Source organism: Pteropus alecto, unplaced genomic scaffold (assembly GCF_000325575.1).
Source record: "Pteropus alecto unplaced genomic scaffold, ASM32557v1 scaffold3, whole genome shotgun sequence".
In the NCBI taxonomy this organism is placed as follows: domain Eukaryota; kingdom Metazoa; phylum Chordata; class Mammalia; order Chiroptera; family Pteropodidae; genus Pteropus; species Pteropus alecto.
Genome location: NW_006442484.1, coordinates 174155 through 188722, shown reverse-complemented (window position 1 = coordinate 188722; position 14568 = coordinate 174155). Strand labels below are relative to the sequence as shown.

Below are 14568 nucleotides of genomic sequence, written 5' to 3'. Positions count from 1 at the left end.
AAAAAACTTCTGAGAGAGTCAGTGTAGGAAAACTGGTTCTAAAAGTATTGAATGTAGGCAAGCAGGTGGTGGTGGTGGGCTTTTCCCTACGTGTGAATCTGTGGTTTTCTGCATATTTATCATATGTTCTTTCATATACATAATTATTCTATTCTTTACCCAAATGAAAAATTTCTCTGAGATATAAGTAATTTAAAAAAAAAAAAGGAAAAGGAAAAAAAGTGGAAATCAGCGATCAGCCTGGGACTGCCATGAGGCCTCCAGCTGAAGAGTGGGAACTGGAAACTGTTACCAGAACTAGAAATTAAGGTTATAAGACATTAAGAAACTTAACTTCTAATTTCTCATGAGACATTCTCATAAAATTGCTGAGCTAGTAATGTTTTGTCTTTTCTGTTGTAGCTCTCTATTTAGCATCCAAACTAACGGTCCTTTCCTAAATGTAATATTACACTAATGTCTGTGGACTATTCCTACAGGTATCTATTACTCATTCTCCTTTTTGCAAAAAAAGGGGAAATTGCTATTCATTGACTCCACGACCACACACATGCTTTTTAAAATTCTATTTAATACTGTAACAATAGGGAAGAAATGTCAGATTTTATGAGATTGCATTCATAACTTTTACTTAAAGTAAGAAGTATCGGGGGTTTAGAGCCTTCAGCAAACATATAAAAATAGAAACTATATTTTTCACCAGTGTGTCTTCCAGTCTGTTTAATGTAGCAGATTGAGTTAGTCATTAGAGAGTTTTTACTTCTGTGTTTTAAAAAAAATCTCAGCGTGTGGTTTTTTGTAAGGCCCTCAGTCACTCAGTGTATGTGTCTCTCCATCTTGTGACCTTATCTGCCATCCTCATCTCCCAATGAGGCAACTTCACCTGTGGCGAAGAACAAAGATCTTGCAGCCCATCAGACCTGAGCTTTGGATCCTGTGGTCTTGGGAAAATTATATACATTTCTTCATCTTAATTTAAAAGAGATGTTAAAAGAATACTTACCTCTGAGGGATATTTTGAAGATGAAATAGAAATGCCTATGCAGTGCTTAATTAATATAGTGCCTGGCACATAGTCAACAGTGAAAAATTAAAAGGAAGATTTTAAAACTTATGACCATTTGGCTATAAATAGAGAGCAATTAAAATAATAGATGGAACAGTACCAGAGAGGAGATTAAATGAGATGCAAAAGCAATTATTTTCACGTTTTGTCTGTCGAAAATAAGTAAACGTCTCAAACGTTATGCTTCCCATTTGTAGACCATCCCGCCCCGCGCTGGAGTGATCAGCGCCCCGCAGAGCCATGCCCGGGCGTCTGCTGGAAGACTGACTCCTGAAAGCCAAAGCAGACCATCAGAAGTACTGAAAGGTAGACACCGTATTAGAAATATCTGTTAAAAAAGCCCAGGACCTCCTAACATTTTACTAAAGGAAGGATAAAATATGGTTTTCTAGAAACCACTAACATCCAGAAATGATTTTTTCAGGTTCAGTTCTTCTTCCTGAACCTCTGAAGCCTCAGGCCGCCCTGCCTGTACAGCCTTCTCCACCCCCACCTGTTCAAAAGATGCAGGAGCCTCTGGTCCCTCTGGCAGCACCTGTGCCTCAGTCTGCCCTGCAGCCGAACCTGGAAAGCCCCCCGCAGCCCCCACCCCGGAGCAGGTCGTCCCACAGCTTGCCTTCAGAACCTTCAGCACAGCAGCAGGTAGGTTCCACCAGTAAACAAAATGTCATCTTCGATACCTTTGGTAGAGTCTTGGAACATGCTTATTTTAATTATTAGCTTTTGAAAGAAAGAAACAAATATCTGATTCAATTTTCTTTTTCTTTTTGGTGATAATAGCATCTTGAGATATGACTTCAACAAATGAGTGTCATTTGACACCTCAGACTAAACAGATGACAGATGCATGGTTTGGCAGTTTGAGGGTTTGGCTTTTTTTTTTTTTTTTTTAAACCTGTTGCTTAGATCAGAGTTTCTCAGAGAGCCAGCCTAAGTTAGGGTCCCTCAGGGAGTTGTCAGGTGGCTCCCACGTTGTTTTCTCTTCTCTTATTAACTTTTAGAGTGTTTGTGACTTTTTAAAAATGCATAGTTTACTTTGGATAGTAAGTAAATTAGGATGAACAGCAATAGTTTATTTTTGTTATTGCTCACAGCTAATAAAGTAGTTTGGATTTTCACTTCCTGGGAGAGAGGTAATCAGATCAATCCCTGACCATCAGCCATGTGGTTAATTTCCAGTAAACAGCATAATCCTTTTATTCCTCCTGATGCAGGCATGGTTCTTTCCTGTGATGGAGCTGGCACTGGGCTCCTCGGATGTCTCAAACGGTTTCCGTCATTATTGGATCAGTTTTGGTGGCTTGGGTGTGCAGCAGTAGGCTTAGTCACCAAAGTAAAAACCATCAAAATAATGTCACTTCATTAGTGTCACGTAGAAAACAGTGCCATTGCCTTAAGTGGGCAGAAATTATAAGATCACAGGGACTTTTGTTATGCCAGAGTGATCTCATGTTGAAAAGACTTCTGGTATGTATATACAAAGTTATTTTGATACAGGAATAATCATTTAAGTTAAATTGTTTTATTCGGGGGGGGGCTGTTGTTTTACTTAGTTTTTGTTATATACAGTTCAGTAAAATTATTAAAATAAAATTTATATTTAGTAAATTCTTTTGTTGTTACATTTTTTTTTTTTAATCCTCAAATTTTAACTTGAAAATGCTATCAAGGCCAAAGAAATGTGTAAAGTTTTAAAAGTTTCTTTAAACTTTGGAAAGATCTAGAATACAGAAATATTGCTTAAAGAACAATTAGCAATGGCCCTTAAGCACATTTATAAATAATAGTTTGCATTTATTTTTACAGATATCTGAATATGTCCAGCTAGTTCACAGAAGTTAACAGTTTCTTATGCTTCTGCATAGTGAAAAACAGATTATTGAAGAAAATATGATTTTTAAAACAGTAATATTGCTAATAGCACTTACTCAGACTATTGGTCACATATATAAAAGCTGAAGAAGGATGTATAATTGAGAAAAATGTTCTCTTAAGTTAATACCAAAAAGTATTCTACACTTTTTACTTCAGAAAATTGAGGATGCTGAAAATATATAATAATTGTAGAAGTTCTTCAAACACTAAATGTCCACTATTCTTTTCTCTCTGCCAATCTACTTTTAGTGAGTCATAAATTTCTCATTTTCTTGTAAGGTGTGCTATTGTATTTTTTTAAATGTAATTGGAGGGCAAAAAACTTTCAAAGTAGCCATCCTAGAGCTTTCTATTACTGTTTGAGGACAGAAAGTGAACATCTGTTTCATAGTAAAAGCAAACCTTAATTCCTAAAATTCTCTTAATAGTTTAAGTATTCTTAGACCAATATGAAAGTAGATACAGTACATCAGGTTCCTGAATATTTTATTCAGTGTCGTTTCATTATAATGTTGAATAGATGCCGTAGGAACTTAACTCTCACTTATATCAATTAGCCTACAGTAAAATTAGTTTCATTATACATGGTTTTTTGCTCAAAGTTGAAGAACGTTAAGTGAAGACTTAACCGTACTCTAAAAAACTTCAGAAAGAGCAAAATGTCGAGTAAGATTGCAATTTTCAATAGAAAGTCATCTTATGACACAAAAATACTATAGGATGACTATTCCAATGACTGCCACATATCATTTTCTTAGGTCATTTTCATTGTTTTGATTTCTCATTTCCAGTGGAATAGGTGTGGTGATTTGGTGGCAGAAAGCACATGCTTTGTATGTGACCTGGTAGATTGAGTTCTCAAATCTTGTATTCAGTTCATAGAAACTACCACAGATGTTTGTTTTAAATGCTAAATATTCTCTTTTGCTTCAGTCATTGATATCAGATTCCTCTGAATATACACAGACACAATTTTCTTTTTGAGGGGGTGAAGATCTTGTTCACGTGTAGATTGTCTTTGTGAGGGGTCACAAAGTGGTTACAGTTTCCTCTGGGAGGGTACAGTGCTGGGGAGCTGGAAGGAAGGGGAGATGTTTTACTTTTTTGTACCTTTTGGAACCATAAGAATAATGCCTATTTGAAAAATAAGAAACATTTACAATTTTAAAAATCTTCTGTAGTGGCTATAAGTTGAAAAGGATGAGATTTTAAAATATGACATTTGATATTTTAAATAGTCACAAAATAATCTTAGAATTAAACATTAGTAATTTTTACATGTCTTTATTGATTCTGCATCAAATCTATAAGCTAAAACATAAAAACATGTATAACACAGCTTTACTTTTTATTTCTATTTAAATGTTCTTTGACTCTATAAATCAATATAGAAAAAGATTGTTTCAACTCAAATGATTATATAACCTGTTACATATCCTTTAGAAAATGCAAAAATGCCTCACTTACCTGTCAGACTTCCAACATTTTAGTCATCTGATTATCAGCTAAGAACCAGAAGCCAAGAAATCCACCAGAAGGCAAAGTAACAGCCTCACTGCCATACTGTTGACGTGATAGCTGACAGTGAGGGAAGAGACCAAGTAGAGAGAAATCTCAGCATTCCGATCTATTTAGTACCATCTCTGTACATCTTAGCACAAACTCATCCCTCCTCTCCTGTCCCGGGCCAAAACTGAGATGCGTAAGCCTAGGATTGTCGAGAAAGTATTAACTTGCAGGAGTCTTGTGTTTAGTAAACAGGAAACTCTAATAATATATTTTGGAATGGTGTCCCTAACTTGTCAAAATGAGTTTTGGTATTTTAAAATAAGGTAAGCTTTAGAAATTGGGGAAGATTTGCTCAAAACTGTTTCTTAAAAATACTGTGTTAAAACATACCACTGTGTCATAGAAAGATTATTATTTCATTTTTAAACAACAAACATAGGGTCCAGTCTCTTACTGCGTTGCACCTTCCAACTAATATGAGGTGAATTCATGGTAGTATCATCCTTTAGAAAGTTTGAGTCATATAGAACAAACCTGGATCCTGACCATTTTGTTAAAATAAGTACTAATTTTCCTTGGCACAGTTATGCCATTTTGTACATTCTCTCTAATGATGATAAACCCAGAGGCAGTCTTAAAACTGTGTCCTGCTCCTCTTGGCTGTCATAACAAAGTACCACAGACCGGGTGGCTTAAACAGTAGAAATTTGTTTTCTCACAGTTTGGAGTCTCGAAGTTCAAGATTAGGATGTCAGCATGGTTGGGTTGTGGTGGCAGCTATGTTCCTGGCTTGCAGAAAGCTGCCTTCTCGCTGTGCGCTCACATGGCCCTTGCTCTGTACTTGCATGAGGAGAGAGAGCAAGCTCGCCCCCGTGTCTTCTCATAAGGGCACTGATTCCATTGTGATGCCCCACCCTCATGACCTCATCTAACCCCGTTACTGCCTGAAGGCCCCATCTCCAAATACCATCCCTCTGGGGGTTTCAACATGCGAATCTGGGGGAGATGCAAACATTTCATCCATAACAGGCTGCTTAAAGTATTTTAGAGCTCCGAAAACCTATTTTGATGATTATTTTTGGAATAACAAAACTTTGAACTGGTTAGTAAGCAGCCTCAGACAAAATTAAAAACTTAAGCTCTAATTTAGCAATACACTTTTTATTCACAATTACAGAAGAAATTAGAATTGTGCCTTGAACTTACACCATGCCCTGCAAATATTACTGCTCTCGGATTCTGTATATAATAATAATGTAGAACAAAAAGTATTTTGAAGACTGAATTGCTAGGGTTGCTTGTTCGTCTCAGATTGTCCTCCTAACTCTTTCCTTTGATGTCTGTGTTCCCTTTCTTAAAGCAGGAGCAATCATCAGGGTAACAGGTATTGGATTATTTCTCAATCTTATATGTGCTTATCATCTGTCTTATTAGCACATTAGATGTATGAATCTTTTGCTTCATACATCTAAAGTTTCACTCATTTTTAAAACCACCTATTCACATTAATAAATTCTATTATCATATCATAAAACCTGCTTTTCCTTAGCATTTTGGATTTTTAGGAAGCATTTTAGTTATTCTTGCTTTACTATATTTTGCTCTGTTTTTTATGAAAATTAACAAGACTAAAAAGTATAACTTCAATAAGGTAAGCTTTACGTATATGAAAGTCTTATTTGGCAAAACCAAATTGATTCTTGGCATAATTACATAAATACAAAATTCAATTTTTTTTCCTAAGGTTTATTTTGGGAAAAAATTTTTTTTCAAATAATTTTAGTTGCAGAATTCTTCTTGGTAAGGAAGAATTGGTAATTTAGAAAGATGAAAGTTAATATTAGAACAGGATTATTTAAAGGTCCTTCCAACACCTTTCTCTGTAAAAATACCACTGTTTTTAATGTAATGATTGGTGGTGTGGCTGTCATTATAATTTTAAGCCTGATTAGGCAAAATGGTCCTACTTCTACCAAATTACCTTTAACTTATTTTGAAAAAAAAAATTTTTTTTAATAGGTGAAAATAAAAATATTTATATGTATAGCATTTATTTGACAAGGGCCTACTTTTCAAAGCTGTGCAAAGCATAAATTCTCCTTTCCTGTAACATCTGTATTGTGCCTGTGCTGTCTGCCATGGGAGAATTGGGTCCCAAACCCAACCCAGTCCTTCTCTTTTGTTATGTTAATCATAAATAATCCAGACATTATTGGTAAGATAGTTAATTGTAGTTTCGTGATGTTTATAATAAATTTGTCTCTCAAGTAGATTTCCACTTACATGTCTGCTTACCTTTAATATACTTAGAATACTGTTTAGAATCTGTGACATGTTTAACTCTTTAATTTTGGACAAATTATATTTATATTAAGTTTGAAGAAAAATATACGTGTTTATTCAATTATGAAGTATGTTATAGGACAATTGAATAAAACGAATCATATACTTGAAAGTTATTCACTTATGAAGTTATCCACTCCATTCCCTTTTGCAAATGAAAGCCTTCCCTATTCTTAAGCACCAAGTTACTGTTTGATAAGATCCATTTACGTTTCATGGGGACTGCTGCTCTTTTTCCAGCATATTTCATGACCATTCAGTTATTTTGCTGTAATAGCTATCTAAATCCATGTTGGGTAGTGCTCCATTTTATTACATTGCAAGTCTTGAGCTTAAATTCTCCCTTTTCTGTTCTTTTCAACCCAAATGTTTATTTTTTTAATTCTTAAATTTGGCATAAATACCCAAGTCATCCACCTGGTCTTAACAATTATGTAGAGGTTTTTAAAGTTAAAATGAAGTGCCTGATGAGCTAATTTGCTCACAGGGCCAGGGTCATAGTTCTGTTTCCCATAAGAGCTATGCCCCTCCCCGACTGGCTTCTCTGTGAACTCAGCACAGGGTGCCAGTTTTTTATAACTAAAGTAATTGGGAACACTATTCCTACCAAAAGCAGTTCACAGACACCCCTGTTAGAAAGAAATGGGCACCGCTCTAGGCACAGCTTCATTTTGGTTTTAGAATTAATATATCAAATAGAAAATAGGACTTTTCCTTCCTGGTTTTAAATAATCATTGTGTTTGGTTATTAATAAGCCAATCTGTTTTGGAACGTTTTTACAAGGTGAGGAAAGTTAGTTAAGGAATAGCAGGGCATTGTTCAGAATTTATTCTACAAAGAAGAACTTACGTTAAAGTCAAAGAATGCTTCAAACATTCATTTTTCCAAGTACAAAAGGAAAAGATGCATTGTCTTCGGCTTATGAATAGAAATCTACTAATAAAATTAATTTTCACCCACATAGTTGAATTTCCACAGTAACATTAACTTTAAATGGAACTATTGAAAAGAATAATGAAACCACATCACCATCATAGATGGGTGTTGGAAGTTTATGTAGATTTAGCATAAGTTCTGAATATGGGTTTCTTCAGTTTGTGCTAACATCTGATGGAACCGGGCATGAACAAACTCATTTGCTAATTCTGTACAATTCCATTTGACCATATCAATACTTGCATGAATGAAATGAGCTCTATTTAATAAATGGATTTATTTAGTAGAGAATTTTTAAAGAATAAGATTTTAGCTGTTTTACTTAATCTACCAGAGTAAAACTGCACCAGAGTAAAACTGCTGCTTTCTATTTTCTAAATTTGTATACTTGCCACCAAAACGAAGAAAAATTGAGACAGAAAGCAGCAAGCACAGGGAGTATTAAAAATAAATATGTTACTTTAAGTTTCTTTTTTTGATTATTCAGTACTCTCTTTTCCAGATAAAAACAAATGGAATCTCCGCTGTCAGACTGGAATCACCATTAAAGAGTGACCCATTTGAAGATCTGTCATTTAATCTGCTTGCTGTATCAAAGGCTCAGTTATCTGTTCAAACGTCACCTGGTCTAACCCCACACCCAAAGGGGTTGATTCAGTTGCCTTCTGCAACACAAAGTAACATTAACGCTTTGAGTTCCGTAAGTTGCATGCCGACATTGCCTCCAGTTCCGGCCCGGAGCAAATCCCAGGAAAATATGCGACGTTCTCCAAACCCGTTTACCATGAGCTTGACCAGCACAAACCCTTTCACCGACAGGACTGCCGCTTCCGGAAACCCATTTAGAGCCAAATCGCAAGAATCAGAAGCAACTTCATGGTTCTCCAAAGAAGAGCCCGTTGCTCACAGTCCTTTCCCTTCTCTGAAGCCTCCTGGTCATACCAATAGCAAGCCTCCGCCTTCACTGGATGGCTTTAAGGACAGTTTTGATCTGCAGGACCAGTCTACAGCAACAAGTAGCCACCCAAAAGGATGGGTGACCTTCGAGGAAGAAGAGGACTTTGGTGTGAAAGGGAAGTCAAAGTCGGCTTGTCCGGAGTTCCTGGGTAATCAGCCAGGTTCGTCTTCTGGCCCCGATGCGATCTTTGATGATGACTGGAATAAAGGTACAAATGTTTCTTTCTGTGTGTTGCCATCAAGAAGGCCACCTCCACCTCCTGTTCCTCTGCTCCCACCTGGCACTACCCCTCCAGTAGATCCTTTCACCGCTTTGGCATCTAAGGCATCACCCACACTAGACTTCACAGAAAGATAATGCCATGCAATAGAAAACAGCTGGTTTTCAGTTTTGGCAGGGTAGAGACAAAAGAATTGGGCATTAGTTATTCATTATGTGCAATAGGCATTGTTAAGTGCACTGATGTCGTCATGAAATACCACTATTTAATGTGTACAGAGCTGGACTATGTGTATATTGGAAATAAGGAAAAATCCTCACCATCAACTGGAGTTTTGATATGTTTCTGTTTGGATAACTAAGAGAGTAGTAGCCATAAAAAGTGCTCAAAACTACTTTAGAAAATAGTCGTTATTCAGAAATTCTTTGTTAGTCTTCTCTAAAGGATCTCAAGAAGCCCAAACCACTTCCAGCTGACATTACTGCCAGCCCTTTTGTACTTGTTAACAATTGGTATTTAAAAGTGTTTACCAAAGAGCTGTCAAAGTGATACTGAAACAAAATTTTGAAAGGCGTTGCTTTAAAAAAAAAAAAGCTTGTATACACACATATGTGCATATATATACACTGACATACTTATAAAACTCATCATTTAAATTCCAGGATATAACTCAAACCAGATTTTCACCTAAAAGTTCTAACAGTTCTCTTTTTAGTATTTCATCATCAAAAGGATGGCTGTAAATGAAATTTGGACATTTCATTCATTTTCTTTCCAAAACGAAAATAAATAACCCTGACTATAGAACCAGAATTTTCACACCCCACCGCTTCAAACGGACACAACACACATCCTTGTTACCCTCTACTCTAGCGCCTCCATGTGCTTCTCTCCGGGAGAAGCTTCTGCAGCTGGAAGCAGCGTATTTTGTGGTCATTGTCATGCAGACGGACGCTCCAGCCCTTTCAGAAAAGCGCTGTGGTCTTCTGTGTTGGGAAGGCACATCCCACCAAGTTCAGTGAAAAACATTAGAGCTCAATGTCCTCTCTTCTCAGTAAGTGCAGGTGTTTGTTGCCCATTTCCCTCCACGCTTTTCTATCTGCTGCCTTCACTCTGGAGCTTCGTGAGCAGGGAGAGCAGCAGTCCTCAGAGCCTGGATTGCGGATCCCTAGAGGTGTGCTGTCTCCCCTTAAGAGGCCACATACCACATCTCTGATGCTGCTTTAAGTTCTCGGAGCCCACACCTCAGATTAGCTATGGATTCTGTCTCCTGCACTGCCAATAGACAACTGATCCTGCTTTTGTTTTATGAAGTACACAGAATTTTTACAGAATGTAGAATTTTGATATCATTAAGTAATCCCAATCAGAAAACTCCTTGAGCAGTTGTTTTGTTGTCAGTTTAAGTTAAAATCATCTTTACCCACTAAGACTTGTACTAACATTCCTTTTATATAAAAAGTTGTATGTGTCCACCTAAATTCCGTTGTCCACATTTAACCTTCAAAGATGTGTATTGGGGGAATATCAGAAAATAGAGCTCATGGCTAAGAATATGTAAAGTGGAAAAGCACAGCAAACTGCATTGCACTTAACCACATACAGCAAATCTATTAGGAAAAAAAGTACTTTTCTAAATGCTCAGATGTTATCAAAATACTATATTTATAGAAGTAATCCTCTCTCTGTTAACAGCCAGGATTTGCTGTTAGAAATAACTCTTGTGAGTTTTATATTGTGCTTTTTGGGGGGTTCTAATCATTTCAGCATTGGTATATTTTAAACAGCAGTATTACTATTAGCGGTGTGCTTCAGAATGTGAATTAACTTGTTGAAACTGTGGCTTTAACATCTGTGTGACTAGTGTATTTGATATTCACGCTCCATTAGCAAAATAATTCATTATAAACTCCACTAGTGCAGATTGCAGTTCTGTGAGCAATGTTCCCTATTGAATATAAACTACTGTCTAAAATATACATATCATGCAGCAGCTAGGCCTTTATCAGGAAAATTATATTTGGCAAGTTGCTGAAAGTGCACAAGCTCTGAAAGTTAAAGGTATGCTGCAAATAACTAGCCATTATCCTGTGTATTATTAAAATATTTACCAGTTCTGTTAAAAGCAGAGCAGAAATTAGACACTAAGAATCTTTGTGAATTCTTTGTTCTCTATAGTAGATTGCTGTTTATATGTAAGAATTTTATTGCTTATGTGGCATACAATATTTATAACTATATACTTTATAGAAGTACAGTATTAAAGTTAGTGAAATACGAACATTCTGTACATATCCCGTGAAATGTGCTGTCATATGAAATAAATATACCTGTCTTTACCATATTGACTACTTTGCTCAAAAGAGAAGAATTTTTCTCAGCCATTTTCCTTGAACTTTACATATAAGTGTAGTCACATTTGGAGATTAACTCTTATTGTCAAATTAGGTATTTTAATTCAAGATCTCATTTTCATCCATTTCACTTCTCCATATAACACCTACTCTAAAAGTAAGAAGAAACATATTCGGAGATTCCTAATCATCAAGAAGCACTTATTCTGTAAGGGAAGCCTTCATTCAAAATCGCGTTGGCTTGAATATAACACGTGAGGCATGACTGATGAACAACCCGGGGGGCGGTGCAGAGGGAAAGCAGGCATACGGACAGCCAGGCCAAAGAAGAGGTGGGCTAACGAGACCGAAGGTAAGAGGCCAAAGCTACTAGTTCCTATAAGTATTGCCCTTTGTCAGTCTTATGTGATTGCTGTTCAAAACAATTACCTTGATTTGTGAATAGTTGAATTAGGTTGGTTATTTCATTGCTTTTTTTTTTTTTTTTTTTTTTTTTTTTTTTTTTTTTTTTTTTTTTTAGTTTTAAGATAATTGTAGATTTATATGCAATTGTAAGAAATTATAATACACAAGAGATCTCACTTACCCTTTATCCAGTTTAACCAGTGGTAACATTTTGCAGAACTATAGTACAGTACCATAACCGGGACATGAACATTGATACAAAACATTTCCATCACTGTGAAGACCCCTCATGGTGCCCTTTTGTCCCATCCCCCTTTCCCTTGTCCTTAACTTCTGGCAACCACTAATTTATTCTCCATTTCTGTTATTTTGCCACTTCAAGAATGTTATGTAAATGGAACCATATGGTATATAACCTTTTAGAACTGGCCTTTTCTATTCAGCATAATTCTCTGGAGATTCATCCAGATGTGTACATCAATAGTTCGTTCCTTTTCATTGCTAAATAGTATTCCGTGGTAGGGATGTACCATGGCTAGTTTAACCATTCAGCCACCCATTGAAGGAATCAGGGTTTTTCCCAGTTAGGAGCTATTCTAAATAAATAAAGCTGCTATAAATATTCATGTTCAGGTTTTTGTGTGAACCTAAGTTTTCATTTCTCTGGAATAAATGCCCAGGAGTACAATTGCTGGGTCATGAGGTAGTTGCATGCTCGGATTTTTAAAAAACTGACATCTTCCAGAATGACTGTATCATTTTACATTCCCATCAGCAATTTATGAGTGATTCAGTTTCTTCACATCCTTGCTTGCATTTGCTGTTGTCACTTTTTTATTTTAGCCATTTTAGTAGGGGATATTTCATTATGGCTTTAATTTGTGTTTCCTTAATAGCTAATGATTGTGAACATCTTCATGTGTCTATTTGCCATCTGATATCTTTAGTGAATATATACTCGTGTCCTTTGCTCATTTTCTAAATTGATTTTTTTTTTTTACTGTTGTATTTTGAGGGTTCTTTATATATTCTGCATACTCATCCTTTGTTGGATATGTGGTTTGCAAAGATTTCTCTGAGTCTGTAGCTTATCTTTTTATCTTCTTCACGTGATGCATGCCAGATCCTGAGCTCTGCAGGTCGACAAACTACAGCATGGGCGATCGACACAGGATAACCAAACTCATTAAAAAAAAAACTGATGTACGAATCAAAATGCCAATTTATTGATGTTAGAAAAATAAGTCTGACCACATCAAGGTTTAACAACCATGTAGTAAAACAGGAACTCATATACTTGGTGAAAGGGTAAATTGGCACATCAAGTCTAGAGAACAATTTAACAACATCCAGTAAAGTTCATATACTCTATCAAAAGAAATTTGACTTGTAGAAAAACTAGTACATGTGGAATAGGACATGCATTGTTTGTAATGGTGAAAACTAGAAATAAATATCAACAAGGGAATGGAGTGACATCTTTATACAGTGGACTACTATACAGCAGCGGAAGTGAATGAAATATTAGTAAATCTCACTATGGAGCCATAAAGCAAGTTACAAAATAATACAGTATGATACAATTTATATAAAATTTAAAATATGCAAAACAGTACTCTATAGGGATATATACATGTGTTACTAGAATAAAAACACAATGGGAATGATAAATTGAGGATAGCAGTTACCTCTGGGAAGAGAGAGGAACGGGTTCAGAGAGAAATGTGGGAATTTTAACTGTATCTCTAATGTGTTAGGACTTAATAGAAAAAAAAAAATTCAATAGAGTAAAAATGTGCTCTTTTCCTTCCTGTCTGATATCTAGCTACCGTTGTAAATGACCCATTAATTATCTGGACCAGAGTATTCATCACTAATGGGTTGCTTCAACAGATACCAATGGTCATAAGATGACCTTCACCTTAGGAAGGCAACAGTACCGAAAATATTCAGAGAAAATTAGCCAAAAAGCTCAACACCACACAGATGTTATCTTTGACTTCAAATTCAGAACCCACTTGGGTAATGGTGAGACAACAGGCTTTGCCATGATTGGTGATTACTTAAATCACACTGAGAAAAAGCTCCACACACATTTGTAAGACATGGCCTATAAGGAGAAGAAAAAGACGTTTAGAGAAAACTGATAGAGATGCAATAAAAGAATAACGTTAGAAGTACTACAAAGGCAAATATCAATGCTAATGAAGGTTAATAATGCTGCAAGGGCTTGGTCTGTGGCGATTTGGCAGATTTTCCACCAGGTGATTAATAAACTACATATTTAAACAAAATTGGATGGCCAGTACATGGGTTTTCTATACTTTTCATTAATATTGTATTATTTTAAAGTATACCAAGAGACCCTGTAATATGTTTGTGGATAAATGGTTCTAATTAAATGTCTATACTGTGAACCAAGTTTTAAGCAGCAGTTGGCTTGATGAATATGCAATTGGATTCAAGAGCAATAAGGGATAACCTCATGGCCAGCAGTCAGGAGCTAAGAGAACCAGCAGGCCTCTTTAGCCATCTGGGGAGAGAGGCGTTTGTGGATCTGAACAGTATTACATGTTCCAGGGTCTGGGTTATCAATGCCCCAGCAGTAGGAGAGATGAAAACACATCTCTCCTTGGACTCCACTTCTATGCAGTGTAACAGCCTTCATGTGAGGCCCTGGATTGGTTTGGGACATTTCCAGGCCTACTGTCATTTTCTCCACTCTGTCCCAAGAAACCCAGGGATGCAGTTTCAATGCAGAGAGCCAACGTTTCAGGAATACAAAGTGGCTTGTAATATGCAAATCAATTCATATTCGGCAATGGCCCTTCCAAAGAGACAACCAGGAGTAGAGCCTTGCACTATCTCAGCTTTACTAGCGCCTCGTTATTGAGGGCTCAG

General features: G+C 36.3%; 1 protein-coding gene across 7 annotated transcripts in view; it reads left to right on the top strand.

Annotated features, from left to right (window-relative positions):
- SYNJ1 (synaptojanin 1) overlaps positions 1-11256 on the top strand; it is an 82347-nt gene extending 71091 nt beyond the window's left edge. For 5 of the 7 annotated variants that reach the window (XM_006920968.3, XM_015596629.2, XM_015596626.2 and 2 more), the window contains 3 exons: positions 1264-1372; positions 1491-1708; positions 8233-11256. In XM_006920968.3, coding sequence (XP_006921030.1) covers positions 1264-1372; positions 1491-1708; positions 8233-9045 — 1140 coding nt within the window. In that variant the 3' untranslated portion in view covers positions 9046-11256. Of the gene's footprint in view, positions 1-1263; positions 1373-1490; positions 1709-5810; positions 5835-8232 lie in introns of all 7 variants that reach the window. The other 2 variants (XM_015596628.2, XM_015596627.2) reach the window with 2 other exon arrangements.
- Positions 11257-14568: the final 3312 nt, after the last annotated feature.